Here is a 27256-nt window from a genome sequence, read left to right on the forward strand (position 1 = left end):
TCAAATTTGCTATCTTCATGACAAAGACCATGGGATCATTGTGCAAAGCCTTGACCTCTCCACGGTCAGCCTCACTTATGATCACTTCATGAAATGGCTCGGCCTTAACGGCGTCCGTTTGCATCACATTTGACAAATTTCGAGCATCCCGCTTGATTCCTTTCATGGTAGGGCCGCCTGAAGCAAAGCCTCCTGATATCACGGCCACAAAACCTGAATCAGTTCTATTCCCATCATCTTCCTTGTCATTTTTCTTATCGCTTTGTTGCTTTTTCTCGGACGTGTTGTCTGTCCGTTTGAAGGTGAATTTGGACTTGGTCACATAGGGTTTCAGCAGACCCTTGTCGGCCAACTTGTCCAACAGCCTCTTCAGATTGATACACTCGTTCGTGTCATGACCTACATCCTTGTGGTAATGACAATACTTGTTCTTGTTTCTGTACTGGGCCGAGCCTCTCAAAGGCTGAGGCTTCTCAAACTCAAACTTGTCTTTTATCTCCATCAAAATGGAGTAGCCATCCTTGTTGAACTCATAATGGGGCTCGTACGTCTTGCTTTTCTTTGACTTGGGTTGCTTGTCATCAGCCACCCAGATTTCTTTTCTTTTGTTTCCTTCTCTCTTTCGGCCGGCCGAGTCTTGCTGAGAAGATTGCTTCTTCTCAGCCCCCTTGGCCGGCTGTTCTGATTTGGTGAGCGAACAAAAGTCCGCGGCCTCAATATAGGCTTCGGCTTCCCGCAATACACCTGCGTATGACCGAATCTTTTTTCTTACCAAAACAAACTTAAAACCATTATGCCTTAATCCCCGGAGAAATTCTGAGTAAGCCATTTCGTCCGGAAGATTATGAATTTGGGATTTTTCTTGGTTAAATCTTTGGACGTACGAGCGTAGTCCTTCATTCTTTTCCTTGGACAATTGTGGCCAAGTTGAGACTTGTCTTTCTTGATGGGATGTTGTATGAGAAGTTTCCCACAAACAACAAACTGAGGGTGGTAAAACAATTGATGCATCCGGCTGGAAGGCTGTTAAACCAATCCTGGGCCACCCCTTTGAGAGTGGCCGGGAAACATCTACACCATGTAGCATCATCTACACTTTGCAAGTACATCAAGTTCCTGTACGAGGTAATGTGCTCCTCTGGGTTGCCCGTACCATCATAGGCACCCACTAGTACACTCTTCACTTTTGCTGGCTGAGGGGACACTAGTATGTCTTGCGAAAACGGAGGCGGCTTATCTCCCAAATTCAACAAACGCATTTGCCAATCGATAGGCTGAGGCTGAGCGGACGTTCCAGCCAGGTAGGGAGCTTGGCCGAACATCTGACCATACGGCCCATATTGCCCAAAGACTTGGGGAGTTGGCTGTATCAACCCATTGAGTACTTGAGGGGGCTGATATTGTGATGGCTGAACTGGAACGGGAGTAATGGTATGAGCGGCTTGACTTCTGCTGGAAACGGCCGTGTTGGTGTATTGAGAGAAGGATTGGTTGGAGGCTTCATCCGGCATGGTTGGGGTAGAGGCCGTGTCAGAATATGTGGCCCTCTCCCTTTGCCTGTGCCGAATGTAATCCCTTGCGTCTTTGAAACGCTGTGACGGCTCAGTCTCAACTCTTGTCGGCTGTCTGCCCCTCCCCCCAGCCGACTGTGTTTTCGCCAGCAGGCTAGAGAAGTTGGTCCGTGGGACTCGGGGAGACCTTCCATGCGGACGACGGAATAGGGTGTTACCAGCATCAGTTGCGTTGGTCTTGTTGTTGGCTTTCTTGGAAGTGCCTCTTCCCCCCTTTCGCTGGGTAGCCGCCAACTCCTTGCGGAGCTTAGTCAGCTCGGCCATTAGGGTAGCTGGGGTAACAGGAGGTTGTTCGGCTTTTCAAATGAGGCAGTCAAAGGATTGCTTGAATGTATGGTGGTACGTATGTCTTCTACATATCCGTCCTCGCCTGGACGAGGACCAGAATTAGGTGTCTGACCATCTATTGCCATAACGGACGAGTATCCCCACAGACGGCGCCAAATGTTTCGGGGTTTTTTGTGATTCCCTCGGATACTGGTCACGCTCTACTGACAATGAGACTCGGACACCTGCAAAACAACGAATATTCCGGTGGTCGGAATATTCGCCTCCGACGATCAAGTTAGTGATCGGAAATCGAAAAAGCTAGAGAGAGAAAGTAGAGAGAAGTTGGAGCTTTTTAATGCTCTATATTTATGTTATGTCCAAAATCCACCCCTCCCATCATAAATGATTGGGGTATTTATAGGGGTGGGAACATGTGCCCCTCTAGGGTTTATAACCTAGAATTTCGTGACATGATTGGCTGCGCAATCAGAGGTCGCCACGTGTCATGAGGGGCGCCGTTTTACGGCTTTCAAGGTTTTCTCGGGATTTGGGCCGGATGTAATCAGGGCCTTTTTCTCTTTCTGATGTTATATTGTGTATTTAAAGATAGCTGACATGTGTCACCCTGTCAGGTGGACACGTGTCACACTCTCATAGGGCCACTTGTCGCCTTCTTATTGGGCCACGTGTCACTATGAGATTGGGCCACGTACCTGGGGTATTTTTACCCTAAACACTAGTGATGACTACAAGCATGAAATAGTTTAATTAATATAATCTCTCATCTATATCATATGAACAACAAATCTATATAAAGAGTATGGTGTTTAAAGGATTACTTTTAACTAAAAGTAATAATAAACAACCTTAAACGAAAGTGCCACAAATCTAACTTTTACTTTAAATGAAACAAAGCCTACAAAGGTACGAGTATCAATTAATATGCTTTCCTTCCTTGCTAATCTTTTTGCTCCATCTAATTGATGCATAAATCATGGTATCTAAATAAATAAATAAAATGTGTCGGTTATGTTAAAGACCACATGAGTGCATACATGCACATTTATGCATTATGTTAGTATGTTTTTTGTAATGATTTGAATTTAGGGTGAGAACAAATAATTTGATTAGGACTTGCATGCACGCATCCATAATTATATTTCTGTTTATTTTATATAATTAACTATCTTATTTTCTCATATTTATAGTGAAGGTCCACTTTGATGGTCCATGATATATTTTTTTCAAAATTTGTTCATTTCATTATTTCAAGTTAGCAAATAATACAATCTTTGTTATCTAGTGTTTGGTCTCATTTGATTGTACGTACAGAGTTTTAAATGCAAATCTTCAAACAGTTATAGGCTATGTGATTAAAATTAAAATTGCGGAATGGAAGCACTTTCACAACAATTCAATCAATCTAACACTCTTTGCATTGTATGAGAGCATGTTGCCCACCACGATGGATTTTAAATACGAATAATTAAAATAATAAAATAAAAAAAAATTAAATCATACAATGAGACAAATTAAACAATTTATATATCGAGCTTATTATTTTCTTATATACTATTGTATATACATACTGATGCGTAATCGTAATAATTAAAACCTCTCGTTTTAAATGAATTATTCCAAATACTCAGGACCCGTTCTTTTCAGCTTAATTTCAATTCAGTTCAGTTCAGTTCAGCTCTTAATTTTATTTCTCTCATAAACAATTTATATCAACGCTATTCAGTTCAGTTCCAATCAATTCAATTTAGTTCAGTTCATTCAGTTCAGTTTAACTCAATTCAGTAATTTAGAACAGACCCTCAAGTATATAATTAGATAAACACAAGGCAAAATTAATAGACATTGATATTGTTTTATTAATCGAAAAAACCATACAAGGGTGTTGATTGCTCTTTAATGATGGTTAGTTTGATTGGTAAATAATAGGGTGTGATCTGGAGTAATTTGATAGATGTGCTTATCACATTGGGCCCACGTTGCACCAAGTTCTATCAAGTGGGGGATAAGAAGCTGATTTTATGGGAATTATTTAGAATCAGGTCACATTTTTCTCACTATTGCTGAATGCAACATTCATGTCATTATTAATGTATTGCATATATGTGATGACCAATGTATGTGTGTGTTTATTTGACTTTTAAGTATTGGTAGTAACATGTAATCATTTGTAATTGAGGTGTACGTCAAAACTAGTTTCTTATGAAAGTTGTAATGGCGTGTTTATATACAGGCCTAATTTAATGACTCGTTTTCGAATCTTTACATGAAATAAGATGTTACAATATGATGATAATTTTTAAATTTTGATTAGATTTGGACTAATTTTTTGTCAAATCACCAGGCTCATATCAAGTTAAATTTTTTTTTTTATTAACTTAGTCTCAATAAGTACTTTTTAATAATGTAATTCTCATAATCTTCATTAAAATGAAAATAAAGATGTTTGTAATAAGTGAACAAAAACTAGATATTTTGGTTTGATGACTTTGATCTAATTTGAATGTTCCTAGCTAGCTACCTAGAAACGTAATCATTTTTATTACATTCTAATAAAGTAATACTCCCTCCGTCCCAAAGTACTCGTAACGTTTTGACTTTTAACACTATTTACACATCTCACTTTGACCATATTTTTTAGCTATTATATCAAAATCAATGTAATCATGTGAGATGTAGTTAGATCTATTTTAATGTACAATTTCTTTTTCTTAATATGTACTTTCATAGCTTTTATAAATACTATATAATACTCAAAGATATTGACGGTCAAACATGTGCATCGGCAAGCGTGTCCAGTCAAAATGTTGCAAGTAAATTGGGACAAAGGGAGTAAGCTTTAATAAGTTTATGAGACAAGGCGAAGAGAACAAGCTAAGTTTTGATAGATCCACTTAGGGTCAGGTTACAATAATAGGCTCAAACATGCCACTCAACTCATCATTATAACTCCTACTTGTCAATATATACTTATTACGGATTCATACATATTGGAGTACTAAACTACTAATCATAATAACTTAGAAAAATTCACCTTCGTTTATATACTAATTAACCCCTCTCTTTGCAAATAGGAATAACATTTAGAAACAAAAGGAGTATATAAGAATTATGAAGTATTTATTTTACGAACATATTGCATACATAATTGAAGTTAAATTGTGGAAAACATCTATGGCCGGTAGCAAAATGGATTATTTGAAGAGGCAGGTGAGGATCAATAATAGAGTCATCCATTCCAAATTTCCAAGGTATACTTGGGACCTTTGTGGGTTGTATAGAGTGGAGGATAGGGACTTGAGGAAGCTCATCACTCCAATTTCTGTCTAATTAACTTGTACGTGTGTTTCCATGAGTCGATCTTTGTATTTTTTAGTGTCATAGATGGTCCAAATGGTCCATAAATCAAAGCTTTGGTTGATAGCTAGAGTGGCCTAGTGTTCATGAATTATGTGACACGATAATATAGACATTGATGATTTGAAGTTAGTTTTGTACTAATATTTAAAGTTGTCACTTGAACATGTACGATAGACTTTGATATGAACTCAAAGGCCTTATACTTTTCAACTAATAAAATTAAGTTTAGGGCCTGTTCTCTTACGTTGAAATTCAGTTCAGTTCAGTTCAGTTGAGTTCAGTTCAGTTCAGTTCAGTTCAGTTCAGTTCAGTTCAGTTCAGTTCAGCTCAGTTCAGTTCAGTTCAGCTCCTAATTTCCTTCTCTTATAAAATATTCATTTCATTTCAGTTCAGTTCAGCTGAGTTCAGTTCAGTTCAATTCAGTTCAGCTGAGTTCAGTCAATGAGAACAGACCCTTAGTTTTGATTAATAAAGCTACATGACAAAAATGACACAATCGCACTTGTAGAAATAGAATAAAAATTACAAATAACTAACAATACTCGTGTAAGTTAATCAAACAAGTCAAGTGAACCAACTAACAACTAATATATCAGACATAACCAGTAATAAGGACCATCCATCGAAAAAACACTGATTCATCACACGGAATCAAACGCTAATTCAAACTCAAAAAGGCATTCGAAAGCATCTATCACAAGCCATTCAAACAAGCACAATGATCAAAATTTTCAGATCCATGACCCTCTTTTGTCTAAAGTTTGATGACAAATCTACAATGATGACATTATGGATCATAAGTTCATAACTCAACACTACAATTACTCAACCCAAACATAATAAGGCTGAACAATTATAATCATAACATTATGGACTCAATATGGGCCAATACATGGGCACGTTGCAGGCTCATAATTGGGCCACCTGGCCCATTTTTATAAGGTTGCTTAAACTCCACGTTATCCAATCAAAAAATAAAAAAATAATTTTTTTAAAAAAACGTTGAATTTGAATTGCATGCAATAATTTTGGGTGGGAAAAATACGAAATCGAGATAATTTTTTTTTTAGGAGAGAGAAAATCTCAAGTCACCAAAGACAGAATTAAAAACTCAAAGTGGGTCCCACTTACAACTAAGGAGAGAGAAATTTTAATTTTTTTTTTTTGAAAAAGATAAACCCTAGCTCTTTCTCTCTCTTCTCATCCCCAAATTTGAAAAAAAACATTTGACCTTGGAACCCTAGATTGATTTTCCCCAATTTGATTTTTGTTTTTATTTTGATTGTCAATAAATTAAAAAATTAAAAAAATGAGTTCTTCTCAAGTGGTACCACCGCCACCGCCGAGAAGAACTAGTTTGACCCAGAAACGTCAGCCGGCGACGGCGGCGAAAAGATCGGCACCACCATCTGAAAATGGAACCTCCTCTAAGCCTACTTCACCTCCGTAATATTTAATTTTTCTCTTTTTTGGGTTGAATATTTGAATTTTTGTTGGAATTGAAATGGGGTTATTGATTTTTGAAATGGGTTATTGTTTTTTGAAATGGGGTTATTGATATTTGAAATGGGGTTTTGATTAATTTGGTTAATTTGAAGAAAAATTGGAAATTTAACAATGTGTATGAATGTATGTAGGTCATCTGTTGTGGGAGGAGAGAGAACGGTGAAGAAGTTGAAGTTGTCAAAGGCATTAACGATTCCGGAAGGGACATCGGTGTCGGATGCTTGTAGAAGGATGGCGGCACGTCGTGTTGATGCTGTGTTGTTGACTGATTCTAATGCTTTGTTATCTGGAATTGTTACTGACAAGGTTAAATTGATGTTTTGGTTTGGTTGTTGATTGATTGAATTTTGTGTTTTTGTTGGGGTTAGTTTGATGATTGATTGTTTTTGTGTGTGTTGTGGTTAGGATATTGCTACTCGGGTTATAGCGGAGGAGTTGAGGCCGGAACAGACTGTTGTATCGAAAATTATGACTAGGAATCCGATATTTGTGACTTCGGATACATTAGCTATTGATGCCTTGCAGAAGATGATTCAAGGTTAGAGGCATTTCTAATGTAAACTCCATTTCATTTTAGAGTGTTTGTTTTGGTTGAAATTATCTTATTTTCCGCATATACGAAGTTTAAAGTAGAGTGGAATAAAACTAGTAGGATGAGGTTGTAGTAGAATAATGTGTTAAATGGAATACATTTGAGACCATTAATATGAAAATTTCTATAAAGAAAAAGAGAATACTTACTTTGAATTGGGGGGAGTATGTTGTTCCTTATAGTGCTCGTGAAAATTGGTGGAGTACATAAGTTCCTAGTTCTAGTGCCAAAAATGAGGTTTCCAAGCTGGTTTCCTTCTCTCCTGCTACATGTACGGGTATTGTCTCTTAAAAATTTATATAAAAAAGGTTGGATTCTGATATTTGGTGCTCAATAGTGGTTTATGATGTGAACCAAGGATGCAAATTATCTTCTTAAGTTGTTTTCAGTAATGATATGATTGTGGCTGGACCTTTTAGATTTTTTTGTTTTTTTTTTTTTTATGAACTCTACCAAAAATAGATGTTTTATGAAGAGAATGTGTTCTCCAAGGAGTTGAAAATGACTGCCTTTAAAAGTGGAGCATGTCCTTTTCCATCAAGAAGGACCATTCTTCCAGCAATGTCATTTGTATTTCTGATTTAAATCACCTGAATTATGTCTCAACAATGTTGTTTTACAAGCTCTAAAATGATACTTTTTGTTGATTCTTTTTTTCTGATCCAATGGGAGCCATATCATCTATAGAGTTCAATGTTGGATGTCTATTATGTTGGCTATCTGTTGAAAACTTTGTAATACCTTCTGTTACTGTTCAACAGGAAAATTCAGGCATCTTCCTGTAGTAGAAAATGGTGAAGTGATTGCCTTGTTGGATATCACAAGGTGTTTATATGATGCCATATCAAGAATGGAGAAAGCTGCTGAGCAGGGTAGTGCTATTGCTGCTGCAGTTGAGGGAGTTGAGCGTCAGATGGGAAACAATTTCAGTGGTTAGTTAAGCACTCCCCTCAACCCACCCCCCCCCCTCCTCTTCCTCCTCCAAGCGCATGTGAACGAGAAAGATGGCTTGTTCACTTGTTTTGTTCAGATATGCTGAGTTGTCTGTCCAAAATTCTTACTATATTGGAACAAGAATTTTGAGCAGTAAACTTGGGATTTTAAAAGGCTAACTATTTAGGATGATTTTCATTATGTGCTTCCTTTCTTTGTTTTTCCTTTCATACATCAGTGTCCCAAAGCTCCTTCAACCTTTAGTTCGTATAGTTCATGCTCATGCTTGCAGAGCTGAGATAGTTTACTAAGTGGAGTTCACGAGACACCCTGAACTTTATTAGAATTTAATCTGAGTGACATTTGTCTCTTTGATCTCTTTCATTTCTTTCTTATGACTTTATGTTGGCTGACAATTTTCCAATGGTCTTCACTTTATCTCTTTTCCAGCACCTGCTGCGTTTATAGAGACATTAAGGGAACGGATGTTCAAGCCTTCTTTGTCGACTGTTATCACTGAAAACACCAAGTATGGATTGACTTAAATTTGCATATGAGCTATTTTGTATTGATATATTGCTTGCTGAGTTTGTGGTGCTAAGATGTATGGCTTTGGGTCTTTCAGGGTAGCAACAGTCTCACCGTCTGACCCTGTTTCTGTTGCTGCAAAGAAGATGAGGGACTATCGTGTTAATTCAGTAATCATAACAAGTGGGACCAAAGTTCTTGGAATCCTAACGTACATTATTTTCACCTAGAATTCATATACTCCTGTGTTGTTTCTTGGGATAACTTCTATTTAAGGTGCATTATGTTTGTCTTGCAGGTCAAGAGATATACTCATGCGGGTTGTAGCACAGAATCTTTCACCTGAGCTAACTTTGGTGGAAAAGGTTTTGAAGCTCAACGTTCTTATAAGAATAGCTGTTTCAATTCTGTTTCAAAATCTAATGCATGTACTCCTCCAGGTGATGACATCCAATCCTGAATGTGCAAATTTGGAAACAACAATTCTTGAAGCATTGCACATAATGCACGACGGGAAATTCCTTCATCTTCCAGTTTTGGACAGAGGTAAGGATATAGGCATTGGTCATTTCAAGTAGGTGACGTTTAAAATAGGTGATCTATGCTCATTGAATGTTCCTCTTCTTGTTTTTGTCCTGCAGATGGATCCGTTGCTGCTTGTGTTGATGTCTTAATGCTAACTCATGCTGCTATTTCCATGGTAATCATTTTCTTGGTTCGGTTTCATAATTGTGTGATCATGTAATTGTGGACCAATAATTTTGTATTTCCTTCAATAGAAACAACATATTGTCACCTTTGTAAATGCTGTACACCTGCATGTGAGTTTATAAATTGGGAATGGAAGTGGAAATTATTGTAATAACATTTTAATTACTTTATTGAGAGTGTTTGCCATTGTTACTTCCTTTCTTCTTTTCTGAAATCTTGTGGGCATTGTTGTCCAACTAAGGTATTTTTTTTAATGTCTCAAGTTATTGTATTGATGCCGCAAAGATGCAAACACATCTCCTTGTTTAGCTCATTGATATTCATCTTTTGGCCTTCATTTTATATGAAAGTATTTGTCTCTAAGCAATTGCCTTCTAGCCTTTTTTGGTAAATACAAAAGATTGACAGACTTCAAATGGCCTTTGCACTAGTATAGAGGGTTGTACCTGATACATGGCTCAGAAAACCATTTCTACTTGTTGGACCTTCAAGGCTCCTTTGCAAAAATAAAATAAAAAAATTAAAAATTAAAAAAAAAAAAAAATTAAAAAATACAAAATTAGTTCTGTGAAATAACTGAAAAATACACTTTATAGAGAGCACATGTCGTCCACTGATTTTGTTTTTGTTTTTTTGTTTTTGACTTTGTTTTTTGTTTTTGTTTTTTTGTTGTTATTTTTTTGTTCTTTTTATCTTTTGATTGTTTTAAAAAGAACTGGTCTTTAATTCCGCATCATCTAAAATTCTGAGTACCTATGCTGTTAAAATTTTGCCAACATCTTGTGGGACTTCCGCAAATTAATCTAAATCAGTATGTCTCATAATGAATTTGTATAAGTTTGTATCTTGGTTTAAGTGTTCAGGATTAAGGCCTTCCAAATTCAGACCTGCTGGGTATATGTATATGTTTTTTGGGCTGGATTTATGTATATGTTTTTGGGCTAGATATATGTATATGGTTTTAGTGTTGTCGGTCTAATCTTCTGGTGTAATTATTTTAATATTGTGTAATTACCATTGAGTTTATAACTACTGTTTAATGTTTATTTTCTTACCATTTATAAGGTTGAGAATAGCTCTGGAACTATGAATGATATGGCAAACACAATGATGCAAAAGTTCTGGGACTCAGCACTTGCATTGGAGCCACCAGATGATTCAGATTCTCATAGGTAATTGTTTTCGCTGGATTGGCCTTCATGCTTTATGGTCTTGTTTTAACAGGGATTAGTTTTACAGTGAAATGTCAGCTGCGCTGATGAATTCTGAAGGAACAGATTTGGGAAAATATCCATCACTTGGTCTTGGAAATTCGTTTTCATTTAAATTTGAGGACCCTAAAGGGCGTGTTCATCGATTTACTTTTGGTAAGTGTCATGTAGCATCTGGTTTTAGTTTGCTTGGACATTAGAAAAACAGTTCAAATCCCCTTGGTAGCAATATATACTGCCTTGGAAAATTTTCTGCCCTAAGCCCCTAAGTATAAAGCTGGTGCTGGCTTCTTGACTAGATAAAATTATTAAATGGGAAACTGAATGGATCTTCTTATATGAATTTGTGATACAGAGATTGTATTGGGACTTTCTGGAAGAAAAATTGGGTGCATTTATTTTGGAACTTTAGCAGTATCTTACTATCTTTTATCCTCTTTGAAAGTTTTTCCAGTCCTGTGTGCATTATCATTCCCTGGGTTTTTGTGTTAAGTAAAATAAAAAGTTTAAATTAAGTAAATTGCAGTGCTCGTGTATTTTCCCCGTTCTATGTTTATTCTCTCTCGGTCTGTCTCTTGTCCATGCCTCACAGCCTATTCCCCTTAGTTTTTTTATTGGAGGGGAAAAGGGAATATTTGAAAAATCTCTCATTATTTCCTGGTGTAGTCCAATTTTCCTTAGTTGACTTGGACTTGGATCCATCTTTCTTCCTTATCTAGAGATATTTTTGCTCTGGATTGATGTTGTCCATGACTCCATGTACACTGCTAAATGCAGCAAGAGCGGCACTGTTCCTTTATTGTATGTTAATCTTTGGTGAAGACTTGACATTTATGATTTTGATTGTGTATGCTATGCATTAATTACTACCCTATAATTTTCTGTATCCCCTCATGTTTTCTGGACCCATGTCCCATGACAGTGGGTGAATTAGGCATTTCCACTAACGATATTCCTCCCTGTTGGATGTACTTGTTGGCTCAACATTTAAGGAGTGGACGATAAACCACGTCATGTTTAGCAAACCTTGCATCAGCGGATGTAGTCATTTGTGGTGATGAGTAGTTGCTATATTTTTATGTGTGATTAGTAACAGTTGTAATATTATTTAATGGTTGATGTCATAGTAGTTATGAGATCATTGAGGTTAATGGTTTGGAAAGACCATGTTTGTTAATATGCAATTTTACTTAATATTTTACAGTTTTGTGTTGATGGAACCTAATTTGACGTCCCTGTCCCTTTTCTGTAAAATTTTCTTCAGCGACCGAGAATTTGGACGAGCTTGTTTCTGCTGTCATGCAAAGAATAGGGTCTAGTGACAGTGGCAATCGTCCACAATTATTGGTAAGTTTGTGAAGTTTGTGCTGTGACAATTCTGTTTTGGCCTCCCTTTCCATTATATGCGTGTCTCCTAACATTATGTTCCTTTGACTATAGTATGAAGATGATGAAGGTGATAAAATATTACTCACTTGTGATTCTGATCTCATTGGTGCTGCGCTTCATGCAAGATCAGTGGGACAAAAGGTACTATGTTTTGCCATTTTTGCAGGTCAACAAACAAAACTTCAGTGCATCATTTTGGAACTGTATCATGATATCTTGGTTTCCAAATTAACCGCTAACATTAATTAATTATACGAGTTACCATGGGCGTGTTAAATTTTTTTTTTTTTTTAAAAAAAACTCTTGGTTTCTAATTTTCCCACTAACAGTAATTGATGCCTAGTAGTCTATGTGAGAGAGGTTTCCGAAACTGGATAATATTTGACACTGCATTGCAGCTTTAGGATTAAAAATTTCCGTTTTGCAAGGCTTGTTTGTATTGTTTTCCTAATAAAAAGTAAAAACAGACATGTTTAGCTATTTTATATGACAGCTATCCAAAAGGATCATTTTTTAAGTGAGATATGTGGAAGGTTAGCTTTTATGCCAGCTTTCTTCTAACTAATCAAGAATAATATGGGAATTTTTTTTCGGAGGACAGCAGGTAAGGACAGCAGGTAAGTTCAGCATTGCACCAAAAGTAATGCTTTGTGAGGATAATCTGATATTCATTTCCAATCCAAAACTTGAGTGCTGAAAAAATGGCCAGTTGTTGATTTTGATTGATGCGATATGTACCACTGACTTATGTTGTAGTTTTTTTTTTTTCAACTTTAAGTAAATTGGGGACCATGCATTCTGGACCAGACCTACGTTGTTATGTTGTAGTTTGTTTTATTATCAAGATTGCTTAGAACTATTCCTATGGATTAAGAGTAAAAATTATAAAGATTGTAATAAACTCTTATCACATAGAAGCTAGTAAATGCAAAACCGTTCATGGAAATGGTTTGGTAGTGGGAGCCCAGGAGGCAGCTGGGAAGCGGGGAATGCTGGAGGCAGGGGATATGGTGGTCTTCATGGCTATTTGATGGTGGGGACGAGAAGGGGGATGGTGTGGATTTGAGGACTTGAAGGGGAGTGGGGATTTGAAGATGAGGATTGATGCTTCAATCTCCTTGCTTTGAACCAGAAATTACCCCTGGTCGCACTCACCTTGTGCATCCTGTGCATGTCATACTCATTTATTACAAAATAATTTCACTTGATTTATTTATTGGATTCAGAGCAGCATACAATCATGATTTCAATTAAATTCTTCTAACTGCTTGCTTTTTGTCAACAATTAAATTCAAACGGAATAAGTTATGATATAATTTCAAGTTTAGCAAAATTTTAAATACGTGGTAAGATAAGTTCAGATAATCTTAAACAAAATAAGTTTAATAGAATTGACCCTTAATAGTTATATATTTTTCACTTTCCAATAAGTTCAGGTTTCACTTTTCATTATCTTTCTCCATATCAGGAGGTCTATATATATAATTTTCTCATCTTTTTAATGTTATCTTGTCCTCAACAGGTTATAAGGTTGTTTCTAGAGTTCCCTGAAGCTGTCAAGGAAACCAGTTCAGAGACTAGTTCTGTTGTTGTTGAGAGATCTAGATGGACATCAGTTCATTCAGGGATTCTGGCAGGTACAGTGATGGTAACAGCTGTTGGTGTGGTGGTCTATTTGAGGCACATAAAACGCTGAGGTGTTGCATGGAATCAGAACCAGGCTGCAGACATTGGCCGTCCTAACATAATTATACTTTTACTTCCCATGCTCAACTTGAGCTTGGTGTAAACAAAATCATGATTTGGCTTCAATTGGTGCCTGCTTCTTTGTTGGGAAGTTAGTTTTCCCAAACACGATGTGATATGCATAATTTTTTGTTCTCTTGGGGCCATTGTGACCTTTAAAACTATCCCATATTTTTTTGTAAATTGAAAATATATAAAGCAATCAAGCAAAGCTTGGATCTTCTGACATCTTTTACTACTCAAGGTGGTTCATCTTACAGAATATGATACTCCTTTTCGGTTGATAAAATTAATAAAATTTTTGTAAGTTATGTTCAATTGTTCTTGAGTCTTCAGAATAAGCTTCTGCCAACATATTGTTATCAACATTCAACAAAGTGCATATAAACGATGTTACTGTATAATGAAATTGTTCATTAAACTGTTACTTCTGGATCTTATAGCTTCAGAAGAAATTTCTGAACTAGTGTGAGTATCCGTACTCTGGTAGGAGTACCTAAGGCCGAAAATGAGTCTTAAAGCTAAATACTCACTTAATTATAATATAACAATAACTCACTGTAAAGTAGGAACATAGTTCCTTTCAAAAAAAAAAAAAAAAAAAAGGTTAGGAACATAGTAAACATGAACGCTAAGCTATCTTCAACTTATCACCTACTCTAGCTATAGGGAGCAAAAGCTTATCTTAGAAATCATTATAACTGGCATTAGTCAGTATTACCGTGTAGTTCCATAACGAAAAAAGCTCCATTTTTTCTGGCTAAATTAGTGATGTTCATATCATTCACCGAAAAATCACATTAACAGGAGCAAATAGATCAAAACTAATCTGAAGCAATTATGAGAGTGAGTTCATATCATGATTAATATCATAGTTCAAAATTCACAAGAGTTTGCCATAACATATTAAGTTGTTTCATTGTATCATCAACAATTAAGTTTTAGCTCACTTATTCATCTAAAGAACAAGCCATGAACTAAATACAATACGGTTTCTACAATACAGTTTCTGCTGTAAATTTTCTGTATTTACAGAAAACAACTTTACCAACTGAAAAAACAAAAACTTCGAAGAGTTGTATTGTAATCGTCTGCAGGCTTGTAGCATACTATATCAGGTAGGTTTCAGATATTATTTCTGTATCTGTCACGCAAGGAAAGAAAATCAGTCAGCTTCAACCCAGCATAAATCCATACAAGAAATGGGCGAACATTATGAGACAAACAAAATGCTCTATATCAATTAAGAAATTATTACTGTAATAGGCTAACAGCAAACTAAGTCTTCAGGTATTATGGCCTTGAATCCACATGATGAAACAGCGGATTCTAAAACTATTTTGGGTCACTACTCAGCCAAAGAAGCATAAATTGTTAGCATTTTTTTATTCATGGTCAAAGAAGAGTTACGAGTATTAACATAATCAGGCCAGTGAGAATCATCTAGCAAGATGTTATTACATCCATTCAATTGGCATAAGATGTATACCTAAAGAATCATTCAATCAAATTCAGAATAAGATTTAACATGTTAAAGTTACCTAGGGTCATGGAGTACCAATTACGCTGGAATTTTCTCATTGCCTCCAGAGTTTCCACCGGGAATCACTTGAGTGTTAGCATTTCCGGAATTATCATTATCCTGAGTCTCCTCATCAGGTTTGATTACATCTGCAATTATTTTAGGGACCTCATTTAGCAAGCGCGACTGCTCTGCCTCTGACTGTAGCAGGTCTCTCCTTTGACGAGATTCAAATAATGTAACAGACATAAGGTTAAGGATAAATACTTCAACATAGTAACTATGCATGCAATTGCACACGAACATATTGGTAAGTGTATCAAAGAAACATCCAAAAGCAGATTGATGTTGCATAAAAATTTATTATCGAAATAATCGAGGGGAAAAAAAAAATCACAATTATGACTTCTAAAGGATATTCCTGTCTCCGTCCCTTCTCATTTGCTAGATCAATGCGATTCTTTAGGATAGACAGTTCTCTGGAGATCCACTGTTTGATATTGCAAAGAATTCAAAATATTAAAACCGGTAAATCAAAATAACTCAAGAAGAATCAAAGCATGGTCCCAGTTTAGAGCAGTCAATGCTCAAGATAAAAGAGATCTATGCAAAGAGAGATTATAAAATATACAAGAGAGCACCATTATTCAATTAGAGAGCAATTTTCCCTTATCCCCCGCCATCCAAACACCATTATTAAGAGATTATGCCTGTGCCTTGACAAGTGATTAGGGCATAGATAGCACCTTGACAATGTTGTATACCAAGGACTAAATTAAGAGATTATGCCAATGCCTTGAGAAATGATTACGAAAGTAAGTTGAACAAAGTACATTCCAATATTAGTAATAGAATTACTCACATATTTTGTAATATCTTCATGGATTTCTTTTGCTTTCTTCTCAAGCTCCACCTGTTTGAACCAATATATTTTAATCAAGAATTACACAAGAAATTTCATTCCCTCAAACAAAATCACCAGAAAACTTCAGTTGCAGAAGGAAAAATGAGATACCATGCAGCCCTTTAAGTATATTTTAGCACAGCATTCAATACAAAATGTTCTGCTATTTCTGGTTAGCTATACATTATTACTTGAATAAGTTCAATTAGAAAGAAAAACCAAATGGTTATCCCGTTATATTGATTACCAAATTTTCAAGAAATTTATACAATATCTTATACTTATTATAATAGTATTCCTTGGAGTTCTAGTAAAGCTGAGAGAGCTTACAACAGTAGGCCTAGGAATAAGGCCATTGTCCACTTTCAGACGCAATCCTTCACAATCTTCCTGCATATAACAAGCAATCAATGCTAACAGTTAGTGTTCCTACTCTGAAATACGAAAACAAACATATGAAAGGAAATAGAAGGCAAAGGGTAAATCCACCATATTAAAGGGAAAAAACAAGAGAACATACAATCTAATGTTAGATGCATATAAAAAGAGCTACATATATCACAGGAATGAATATGGAAATGGAAAAACTAATGTAGTATGCCAAAGACACGCAGTTCCTGCATGCTCATGACGATTTCATAGGATGTCATATTCCCACCTAGTCAAGGTTCATTTTACACTTTGTTGAGAATAAGCTCAGATTTTACAGCATACATCAATATTAGCACAAAGAATCTAAATTAAGGGCAGTAACATGACTAACATATTAATGCAGGGAGAAGGAGAGGGAGAAGGTAAAGTAATATTTTTATGCATTTTTAAAAGGTGAAAAAAATATTAATCAAACTTTTATCTGAAAATTACATCACATGTTTGTAAAAAAGAACTAAAGATTAGCAAATTTACTACAATGAGTCATTACACATCCATAGTATGATATTAGGAGTATCTAATTGATCAAGTACCTCAGCTATATCATCATTTGATAGTAAGCGAATAGGAACATCATTAGCTAGATTAGATACTTGAAGAAAAACCTTTCCATTGTTCTTATCACCGGAGTTCGAGATTCCTACAAAGGTATAAAAGAAAAAAAAAAAAAAAATCAATACAATAAGCAATTGGGATAGATAAGGAAAGCATTAAGTCAAGTGCTAACTTCCCAGTTCCCACCAGTTTGTCACAAGAGGAACAGTTCAACAGATATAGAAACATGAATGATCACTGTAGAGTTAAATTTATTTGAAGAGTTTCCTGTCATAAATGACAGCACTGTAGTATCCTGTTATTATGCTTTAATACATATGTTGAACAGGTGGTAGGAAAAAATCAACGAAGCACAAAATATTTCGACAGTATATATAGGTTAAAGAAACAAATTACTAAGGTTAATACCATATCCATCCATATAGTTTACACATCACTCATCATCATCATCTCATATTCATTACCTTTTACTGGAAGGAGTTGATATGGACGCCTTGCATCAAATGGTTCTGACTTGACTTTCACGAAGCTTCCCATCACTTTGCTTTCATATGTTTCACGCTGCTCCAACAACTTTTCCACTAAACACCTCTTCAAGTAAACGAGCTTCATATTTTGTGGAGTTATAGTTGCAAATTGACTATAAATAACTTGAGCAACAACAATTGGTTTTTTAGGCTCCTCAATCATCGCCTCTTTCTGTTGAAACTTTTCCATAAGTGATCCTTTATGCTGAAATGATCCAAGCTTTCTCCACCAATTCTTCTTTATAGGTAAGGAGGCCTTTTCCTCCTCACATCCTGAACTATATCCTTCACCTTCTGACTTCTCTAGGTTTTCAGAAAAATGACCTTCTAAAGCATCATTTATTTTATATATGCTAAATGATTTTCTTTTTATTAAAGGTCGCAGTCGTACATCACAAAGAACCTTCTTCTTTTTGTCTGGATCAAACAGTTTATTGTCATGTACATACTTATTGACCAGTGAAGCCACGTCATCCTGAGATAGCTTCTTGCTCGTATCTACTCCAATAGATTCAAGGAACGTTATAAGAACTTTGGAGGCCCAACCTACAAACTCAATTTTTTTAGGACCTTTGCGCCTTCTTGGCAACTGTTTGGGCTTCTTTTTCTTACTAACTATTACTGGCTTTACAGCATTATCACCATCACCATCACCTTCACCATCACTATCACGATCATCATCAGATGTCAATTCTTTATTGTCTTCCTCTTTTACAGATTCATCCGAGTCAGAGTGATGCAACTGCCGAGACTTATGTGACTTATGAGGTTTGTCCCTGTCATCATCCTTCTTTATTTGGACATCTGCATCATGCAGATCTTCTAAGGTCAACCCTTCCTTTTCCTTGACAATATCCCAGTATTCCTTGAAAAGGCCTTCATATGTTTCCCGGTCTTTGAAGTCCACTTTTTCCTGTAAGATATAGATAAACCAATTAAGTAACTATAAAAGCCACAAATTTAATTTGATATTCATCAAGTTAACCAAACAACACTTGACTCTATTACCAGTAATCAAGAAAACAAGATGGACCATTTCAACATTACAGCACACAAAGTGGCCACAGAAAATAGATTCATTAAAACTATGAAGCAGCAGAGAGCTGGAATAGGCAGGTAATGGGGTAAAATATAAAAGGAATAAATTACGTTTAGATTTTGAAACCAAACCAAGGTATAAATTTAAGATACATGACACATTAAACACCTAAAAAAGGAAAATAATTTAGGAATAGGAGGCAGCATTTGTGAGTATGAGATATGAAATAGCCTTTGCCATCAAATCTTCATAAGCCAATTACGGAAAAATTCTAACGCTAACACTAATCTGAGAGCGCTTAATCTCATCTAATTACAATCAGAGAGAAAAGGAGATCAACACTTACATCTATAAAGATAAATTATTTAAATAAATTACAAAATAAACTTATACAAATTTGCCTATATCACTTCATATAGAATTACTCGGCGCTATCGACATCATCAATCCCAACATAAACTCTATGCCCATAGATGAGTCTCATGTCCCGGTCACAACAAGGGGAGTTGTATTCAAAGTATAACCTTGTCCACATTAGATGGCGTACACCAGGGGCCGGGATAGGCACCCTAGTTGGTAAAAGAATACAGGGCACCCCCATATTCACCTCAGCATATATGTCCAAGTATCAAAATATAATATGTGGAGTAGCTACTTAATGAAGATATGCATCAAGTAGATAAAACCTGCAAGTATTAGAGATTTATCAAGGTATACATCAAACTATAGATTTCATACAGCACTGATTTACAAAGTACCCCATACCCCATCTGAGTCAACATCCACGCCTTCTTCTCCGAGTAATGCAAGTTTGAGGCAGTCATGGCAGAACCCTTTACCGCCTGCAGTTTTTGCAAATGCAGCTTCCTTGAAGCAGCTTTGGCAAACAGCATTCAGACAGAGGAAACACTGGTACTTTGAATTTCTTTTGCAAAGAAAGCAATTATGCCATCCTGAAAAGAAGCACTCATCATTTGTCAAGTTTACTTGCTTGAGCTTTTTGACAATGCAAAAAACCAAGAACACCCTATAATTGAGACGAGTAGAATAATAGACACAGGATATCATCGATGGAAATGCAGAATCTGCCTCAACCTTTAGGCCTAAGATATTACATTTATTAGCTAGATATACTATCTTTCCTATCCAAAAAATTAAAAAAATAAAATAAAATAAAATAAAATAAAGAAAGAAAGAAGAAGTTTAAGGAATTGCAGGAGCACCTTGGCATATCAAACTGTTAAATAGAAAAGTCTTCAACTTGATCTTATGGAAGGCAAAAAAGTGCCAAAAGTAGAAAAGGATTAAACTAAAACTGAAGCTTTACTATTATTTATTTAAAAAAGATGAACTTGTGCATTTGCTGCTAGTTGGCATACTTACTCCCTCCATCCTGTTAAAATGTCCACCACTCCAATTCGGGATGTTCCAAAATAATGCCCACTTACTAGACATGACAAATTCTGTTAAACTTCCAATGCTACTTTTTTTTTTTGGCTATTTTTCAAAAAAAATAAATAAATAAAGTGAAGAACATTGGCTAGTACTTCGTATAACACAACTAAAGAGAAGTGAAATGATCTTTCTTACCCTTTCTGAAGATTGTAAGTGGTCGTCTTTTATTTATTTTATTATTATTTTTTAATATGAAACAAAGGGTGTAACAATTTTTATTAGATGGTGAAGATGGTCTAACATTTAAGACTGGCATGCAAAACAGGCATTTATCATTAACTAATCATAAACATGAGCTCAAAGGCATATATATAAAGCTGATGTTTAAGGAGACCAAATTTGGACCCTAAGATAGCATTACTAATGGCACGACACTTTGTGAAGATTCATAGACAGATTTACCACATATCCATGGATCATCAGTATCCTCAGTTGATTCTTCCTTTCCCACACATTCAGCGTGATAAGATTTCACACAACCTCTGCAAAATCAAACCAATCACGAAGATAACGAACTTAGCAGACATGAAAATGAAAGGATAAAACAAGGCCACACCCACGGTCCAATTGTCTGATAGGTCAAACGATACAATACACATTTTTGAGTCTATTAATCATCAGAAAAGATCATTGTTATTTATCATTATCATCTTGAAAGATAAATAATCCTGAACTTCAAAGAGTTGAAAGTTCAGTATAGTAACATTTTCTCCTTTTCAAATCAAAACAGAAAATTACTTCGTATAACATAACAAAAGTAATATACTCAATCTTGCAGGAATCCCTTATTCCATTGATGACTCAATCGTCACCAACTTATGTTCGAAATACTACTTCTTCCGTCCCTTAAAGATAGTCCACATTCTTCTTTAAAATGGTTGTTCCTTAACTAATGTTCACTATATACTTCCAATGCAAAAAAGAAAATAAAAAAACATGACAATTATATAAGGGATTGGGGCATGTGCAATGCAGGTGGTAATAAATTTTGGCAGATAGAATAAATTTAGGTGAAATTTTGTGGCTCTTTGTTAAGCCCTTTCTGCTATTGCAGAAGCTGCAATTAAGCCTAGAAACAAAGGGATCTTATACAAATATTTCATACTATATAAATTTTATACCAAAGTTTTTGCCTAATTATGTTTCTTAATTATATTAATTTCATTAAGTATTCTGGAGTTTTATATGTAGGGGCTAGTTTATACTATGTTGGGAAAAAAAAAGTGTATAAACTAATACCACCTGCAGTGCACGTGCATGTGCAACCAACCCCAGTTTCCTCATCTAATGCTTTAATCATTCATCTTCCCCAGTTTTTTCTTCTTGTTTTTATCATTTTTTTTAATTGAATGTGGGTCAACAAAGCCACAGAGTGGCAGATTCTCATTGACTCTTCAAGTCAAGGAACTTGGATTTTATGTCCAGACAATCTTTCTCAAACCCGTCTACATCAATGTCCTTTGCGGCCTTTAGATACGTACATCAATTAATTTAATTGCAGAAAAATAGATTGCGGGTAGTACAAAACTAAACCCGTCTACATCAATGTCGTTTGTGACTCTATATAAGTTGAATAATTTATTTTAAGCTGAATAATTTATTTGAAGTTTTCAACTGAATTATTAATTTCAGGGGAAACGGATTATCTTTCCCTGTTTTCTCTCCTTTATTTCGCTTTACCGCACCAAGGAAAAAAAAAACTTAAAACTTTTATATTATTATTTATTTATTACATTTTATTTATTTATTTTATTCTGGGGAAGCATGACTCAATTGCTCACCTACTCATAAAATCACAGTGAAAAGGTCAAAACAATTTCGCCATTAATCAAAAAGGCATGACAAAGGCACAAAATTATTGAACCCCAATTTAACAAAAAGTTACATAACCAAAAAGAAAAAAAAAAACATATACCCAGTAAAAATAATTAAGAAAAACAAGCAATTTGAAGATTTTTAACAATACCCAGAAACAAAAATTCATAAAAAAGATGCTACATTATTCCACAAACTTTATAGAAGTATAACAAGTAAAAATCAAGGGGAAATTTATTTCATAAAAAACCCAGAAAACCCCAAAAAGATGCTACATTGGACGAACAATTAATGATCAATAAACAAAATTAACAAAAATTAATGGAAAAGATTCATACTTGTAATCACAAACCATCAAAAGACCACCATCTTTGCAAACAAAGCAGTAATCTTCAGACTCAACTTCTCCTCCTTTAATTGGTTCTTCAATTATCTCCTTTTTCGGCTTGCTGATGTTATTCTTTCTCTTTCTCTTCACCATTGTTGATTTTAGAGAGAGAAAAACAAGAGAGAGAAATAAAGAGCAGGGGAGAAGGAGGACTGAATGACTGATTGTTGTATAAAATAGGAGTTTGGTGGTTTATTTAATTGCTGTAAATAATACATGTAACAAATTAATACCGAGTAATAATAATAAATTAATAATAAATGTTTTCTCCGTCACCCTAATATTGCAGCAAAAAGGAATTATGCTTAAAAGCGTAATCTATATCTCGATTATAGTACGGAGTATAAATAATAACAACTATAGTAAATAAAAGTGATATCGAAACGAATTTTATAAGTTTTTAGAAAAAAATAGTTATGTACTCGTGAGTATGAATAGTGTCAAATTCAAAAGTATAACGTTACAATATTTAAGAAATGGGATAGTTCAGTTCAGCTCTTAATTTTCTTCTCTCATAAACAATTCATTTCAAGTTTGTCAGTTTAATTTAGTTCAATTCAGTTAAGCTTCAATTAGTTCAGTTCAGTAAATCAAAACAGGTGAAGAAAGGCTTATGTATAATTGTATATGCTCCTTATGTTGGATTTCTTAATTAGGTCATGGGAGGGATGAGGGAAGTAACGCACCCAATATGGATTGACATATGGCTTGGGATTCTCTCCCTTGATTATTGTGATATGTTGATATAATATTGGTTTTGGTAATGGTGATTTTTTACCTTTTTAGGAGGAATATTTCCTTATTTTCTGAGGCTATGGATTATTAATTTATTATTCATTGTATTCTATTAATTTTATTCAATAATAAGGAAATATTACCCAAATTGACAACAATAATGGGAAGCACTTTTTTTTTTTCCTTGATGAAGATGGTGTGACAATTATTAAGTACTTGTAACCAACAAAAAAAATTTGTTGTACTTTGCAACCCGCGTTTATAAGAATCTCTGAGAACAAGTGAAATAAAGTTGTTTAAACTGTTTTCTTCATTTGTTTTACTCATGTAAAAGAGCCGGTAATACAGTTGTCCACTTAATTACAAGGTGGGATATTAACGGTAACTTCTCACGTGAAAAGAGTCGGTAATACCGCTGCTCACTTAATTGCAAGGTGGGAATATGGGATACTAAGTTTACTAACGGTTGCTTCTGACGTGAAAAGAGCCGATAATACTGTTGCCTATTTGATTGCAAGGTGAACTACTAACGGTACTCGGAACGTGTTTGTATAAAATCCTTCTATTAATTTTGGTAGAGCTTGATTTAAAAATTCAGCTTTGAAAAAAAAAAAAAAAGTGAATAAATTGTCTTTCAAAAAATTAATCTTGAGAACATAAATAAACAAAAAAAAAAAAAAAAAAAAAAAAACACACACACAATTCCTCAAACAGTGAGTACTGTAAAAAAAAAAAAAAAAAGCACTGTTTTTATCTTTCTTCCCAACCGTCACTTCTTCACACCAAACCGGCGACGCCCTTTTACCGGTCACTCAATCCTCAACCTCTCTGTTTTTCATGGTAAAATTTTTGTACCACTTTTTTATATTTATTTTATTATTATTTTTTTGTCTATATAGTACAGTATTTGCAAATTTATTGAGTTCAATTTCATTATCACCATCTATTACCATCTACAGAAGATTTTGGTCAGTAGTGGGTTTTTTTATTAGGTATAATCTACCTTTTAATTTGATTTATTAGGATGTACCGTGTTAATGCACAAGTTATAGACGGTTGTTTTATTGAAAATAGTAGTAGCTATTGTGGAAATTATTTGGTAATTATTTAGGATGAAATTTGTAGAATTTGAGAATTAACTATTGGAGAGTTACGAGTAAATGTTGGAATAATGACATTCGGCACCATTTACAACCATTTACCAAATGGACCGATATGGTTTCATACTTTCATCCCACATTGCTTATTAGTTCGACCTCACTTATGGGATTAAGGCTTTGATTGATTGTTAGTGCTTAGTTGTGTGATTGATGGCCTTGATGTTCTTAAGTTTTAATAGGATATTGATTCGCTTTGCCATAATGCTGTTAATAATATTTATACTAGGATAATTGTTGTTCAGTCTTGTTTTTCTTGTTTAGTCTTGATTTTTATAGGACAGTATTCTTTAATCTTCATGTCTGCTTTCAATGTAGTGTAAAAGAAGTATTTTTGGATTTACTGATAGTGTTGTTGTCAGAAATGCTCGTTTCGTAGCTTGAATTGATCAAGAAAGAACCTACAACATTCTAATTAGAGACTCCTCCCTTGCGTTTCAGACTTGAACCAACTGTTTGGTTTTGAATTTTGTATTGTGTAAACAATCTAAACATGACTATAGTTCATACTTTTTGTTTCAAATGACACTTTTTTTTGTCTTGTCCTGATTTATTCTCTGTATTTATTATGTGCAGTCGGATGAGGATACGCAGCACGGCAGCACTTTTTAAGCATGCTTGATGCTGCTGCTGAACGGGCTTTTGAAGCGTATGCAGAGGTTTGTTGTCTTTCCTTTGGCTTTCAGTGTTTAATACATTGATATTATTTGCTGCACTTGTAAAACCATCAGTCTGTTTATTCTGTTTTGGTAAGTAAGTTTATGATGCTTATACAATCGAGAATCAGCTGGTGTTCCTTGGATAGTAATCTATTAGTATATCTGCATAATTCTACCAGACAGACTTTGAATCTGAATCTATTTGTTTCTGTTTTTATCTTTTGGAAAATTATAGAGGGTGGTATCCGAATCCAGTACAGTTGGTGTTCTGCCCTCCAAACAAACATTACAGCATAGCCCAAGTTTGCTGCAGGACAAGGGAATTGATGGAAATAATGTGGGAAGTGATAAGGAAGAAGTGGATTCATCTGTGGATTTTACCAAGGGAATTGAAGACGCGTTAAGCAGAATTGAGTCCCTTATTCCATCACTTCAAAAGCTTGTTAAAACTGTTCAGACATCAGAGCAAAAGAGGGTTGATGATTTGGGTTTGCCCAATTTTTCAAGCTCAGCAAATCCTTTAGGCAAGGAAAAAGACTTGGTAGCAACAAATGAGCTACGCCTCACTGAAAAGCCGGCTGCATTTGGTGAAAATATGCTTTTTAACCAAGGGAGTCTAATGCTTAGAAAAGGCAACTCTCCAGCTCTTTCTCAGGTCAAATGGAGCGGGAATATTGATTCTGTAGGTCATGGTGATGGTATGCGACAACAGTTGCTTTATCAGAATGGAGATTTTGATCCTATGAGAGGTGAGATTAAATGCTCGAATGTGACTCAAAGAATGGCTAATAAACAGTCAGATTGGGTATCAGCACAAAGTGATGATGGAATGAAGGGAGTAGAGTTGGTGAAGAATTCAAATGCTTAGTCAATCAGCCAGGTTCTTAGGCCTATGTTTAAGGCCGACTTTGGTAGATCTGAGTCACTTAAAGGTAAATTGAGTAGGAATGGATCTTTTTCAAGTCATGCTTCAAAAAACATGGACAAGGTTTGAGGCTATTGCCACATCAGTCCTATCGTGGAGAGGCTTTTGAGAGAGAAGCGACATTGAAGCCCTGCACACAAGTTCCATGAGACATAACAGAACAAATAATACGCGTCGTCCTTTCAGAAAAGGAGTCAGAGTCATACAAGTGGAAGAATTGCACAAGAAATGGGCCAATCATCGAAGATGATCAGGTCAAGGGATTTTTCAAACAGAAATAGTCTAATCAGGAAAAATATTAAGGGGCCTTTGCACAGCAAGGTTGCGCCTCATGATGAAATCTCAGAGGAAACGAGTTGGAATTCATGCTATTCTTCTGGTTCAACAACTCAGCAAAGTGGCTCGCCATCTTCTTTGAGTGGGAGTTATGAATCATCTGGAAGTTATAGTTATGACAGTGAAGAAAGTGAGCCCCTGCATAAGAGTAGGCCACTCAACAAGGATGAAACAGTCTGAATTAACCGACAGTACTGCTTCAGGTTATGATGATACTTCTTCCTATTCCAACAGTAGAGATGACTACTCTGATGCAAAATCCTCAAGCCAAGTGAGTTCAGCACGGCTACATAAGTGGGACCCACAAAAGGAGCGAGGAAAAAGGAAAGGGAGATTGAGGAGACTTGGAAGGAAGCTAGGGATGATATTTCACCATCATCACCATCACCACCACCATCATTATAGGGATGAGTCTGATGCACGTCATGCTAGATCATTTTGGAAACGACTTGGAGAGATGTTTCATCACACAAAAAAAGCCAATCATCATCTGAAACTGAAGTCAGAGAAGCCAAGAAAATCTGAGGTCAAGACTTTGGCAAAGAGGAAACAAGGACATTTTCATGCACTTGTAAGTGGGCTAATGAAGCACATGAAGCATTCTAAGAAACCTAAACAAGTGAAGAATGGTTTCAAGGGGCTTGGAAGTGGCCGTCATGGGGGTAAAAGGAAGGGGGAAAAACTGGGCTGGTGGCCGAAAATTCATGGGGGAAGAGGCGGAGTGAAGGTGCCCAACAAAGGAAAGGTCAGGCTCGGAAATTATAGGACAAAAAGTTTTGCTACAGCTAAGATGATTTTGAAGAAATGAAAGTGTCTCATTGTATTTGTATCAATTATGTATATACTTGTACTTGTTAACAATTTAGCATTGATGCTCCAAAGTTGCTTCATATTCCTCTTTTGATCAAAACATGAAAATGTCTTTCATATCAAAATTTTAAGATGAATTGCCTAGTATTTTCGACATAATGT

At 35.4% G+C, this 27256-nt stretch overlaps 4 protein-coding genes across 4 annotated transcripts in view; 2 read left to right on the forward strand and 2 right to left on the reverse strand.

Moving 5' to 3' along the window:
* Positions 1 to 7586, reverse strand: part of LOC145605553 (filament-like plant protein 3) — a 24862-nt gene extending 17276 nt beyond the window's left edge. Inside the window, exon 1 of the mRNA XM_081661625.1 lies at positions 7467 to 7586. The gene's annotated coding sequence lies outside the window, so the exon portion shown is untranslated. The remainder of the gene's footprint in view (positions 1 to 7466) is intronic.
* LOC145605554 (CBS domain-containing protein CBSCBSPB3-like) lies at positions 6363 to 14153 on the forward strand. Its single transcript, XM_081661626.1, has 14 exons — positions 6363 to 6665; positions 6857 to 7031; positions 7131 to 7263; positions 8079 to 8249; positions 8701 to 8779; positions 8876 to 8989; positions 9077 to 9143; positions 9219 to 9324; positions 9420 to 9478; positions 10555 to 10661; positions 10729 to 10856; positions 11965 to 12047; positions 12141 to 12230; positions 13612 to 14153. The coding sequence occupies exons 1-14, from the start codon at positions 6529 to 6531 to the stop codon at positions 13783 to 13785; spliced, it is 1623 nt and encodes a 540-aa protein (XP_081517752.1). The 5' UTR covers positions 6363 to 6528; the 3' UTR covers positions 13786 to 14153.
* A 535-nt stretch (positions 14154 to 14688) lies between these two features.
* On the reverse strand, positions 14689 to 22670 carry LOC145605458 (zinc finger CCCH domain-containing protein 19-like). The gene is made up of 10 exons (XM_081661513.1): positions 22423 to 22670; positions 20672 to 20751; positions 19580 to 19767; positions 17713 to 18688; positions 17227 to 17333; positions 16592 to 16651; positions 16220 to 16270; positions 15775 to 15847; positions 15377 to 15593; positions 14689 to 14979 (listed from the first exon to the last, which is right to left on the reverse strand). Exons 1-9 carry the CDS (start codon positions 22563 to 22565, stop codon positions 15397 to 15399), a joined length of 1875 nt encoding a protein of 624 aa, XP_081517639.1. The 5' UTR covers positions 22566 to 22670; the 3' UTR covers positions 14689 to 14979; positions 15377 to 15396.
* Positions 22671 to 23914: 1244 nt separating this feature from the next.
* LOC145606066 (uncharacterized) lies at positions 23915 to 27196 on the forward strand. Its single transcript, XM_081662126.1, has 3 exons — positions 23915 to 24047; positions 24941 to 25023; positions 25259 to 27196. The coding sequence occupies exons 2-3, from the start codon at positions 24979 to 24981 to the stop codon at positions 25889 to 25891; spliced, it is 678 nt and encodes a 225-aa protein (XP_081518252.1). The 5' UTR covers positions 23915 to 24047; positions 24941 to 24978; the 3' UTR covers positions 25892 to 27196.
* Positions 27197 to 27256: the final 60 nt, after the last annotated feature.

This window comes from Chenopodium album, chromosome 22, assembly GCF_948465745.1.
Source record: "Chenopodium album chromosome 22, dcCheAlbu1.1, whole genome shotgun sequence".
Taxonomy (NCBI): Eukaryota; Viridiplantae; Streptophyta; class Magnoliopsida; order Caryophyllales; family Amaranthaceae; genus Chenopodium; species Chenopodium album.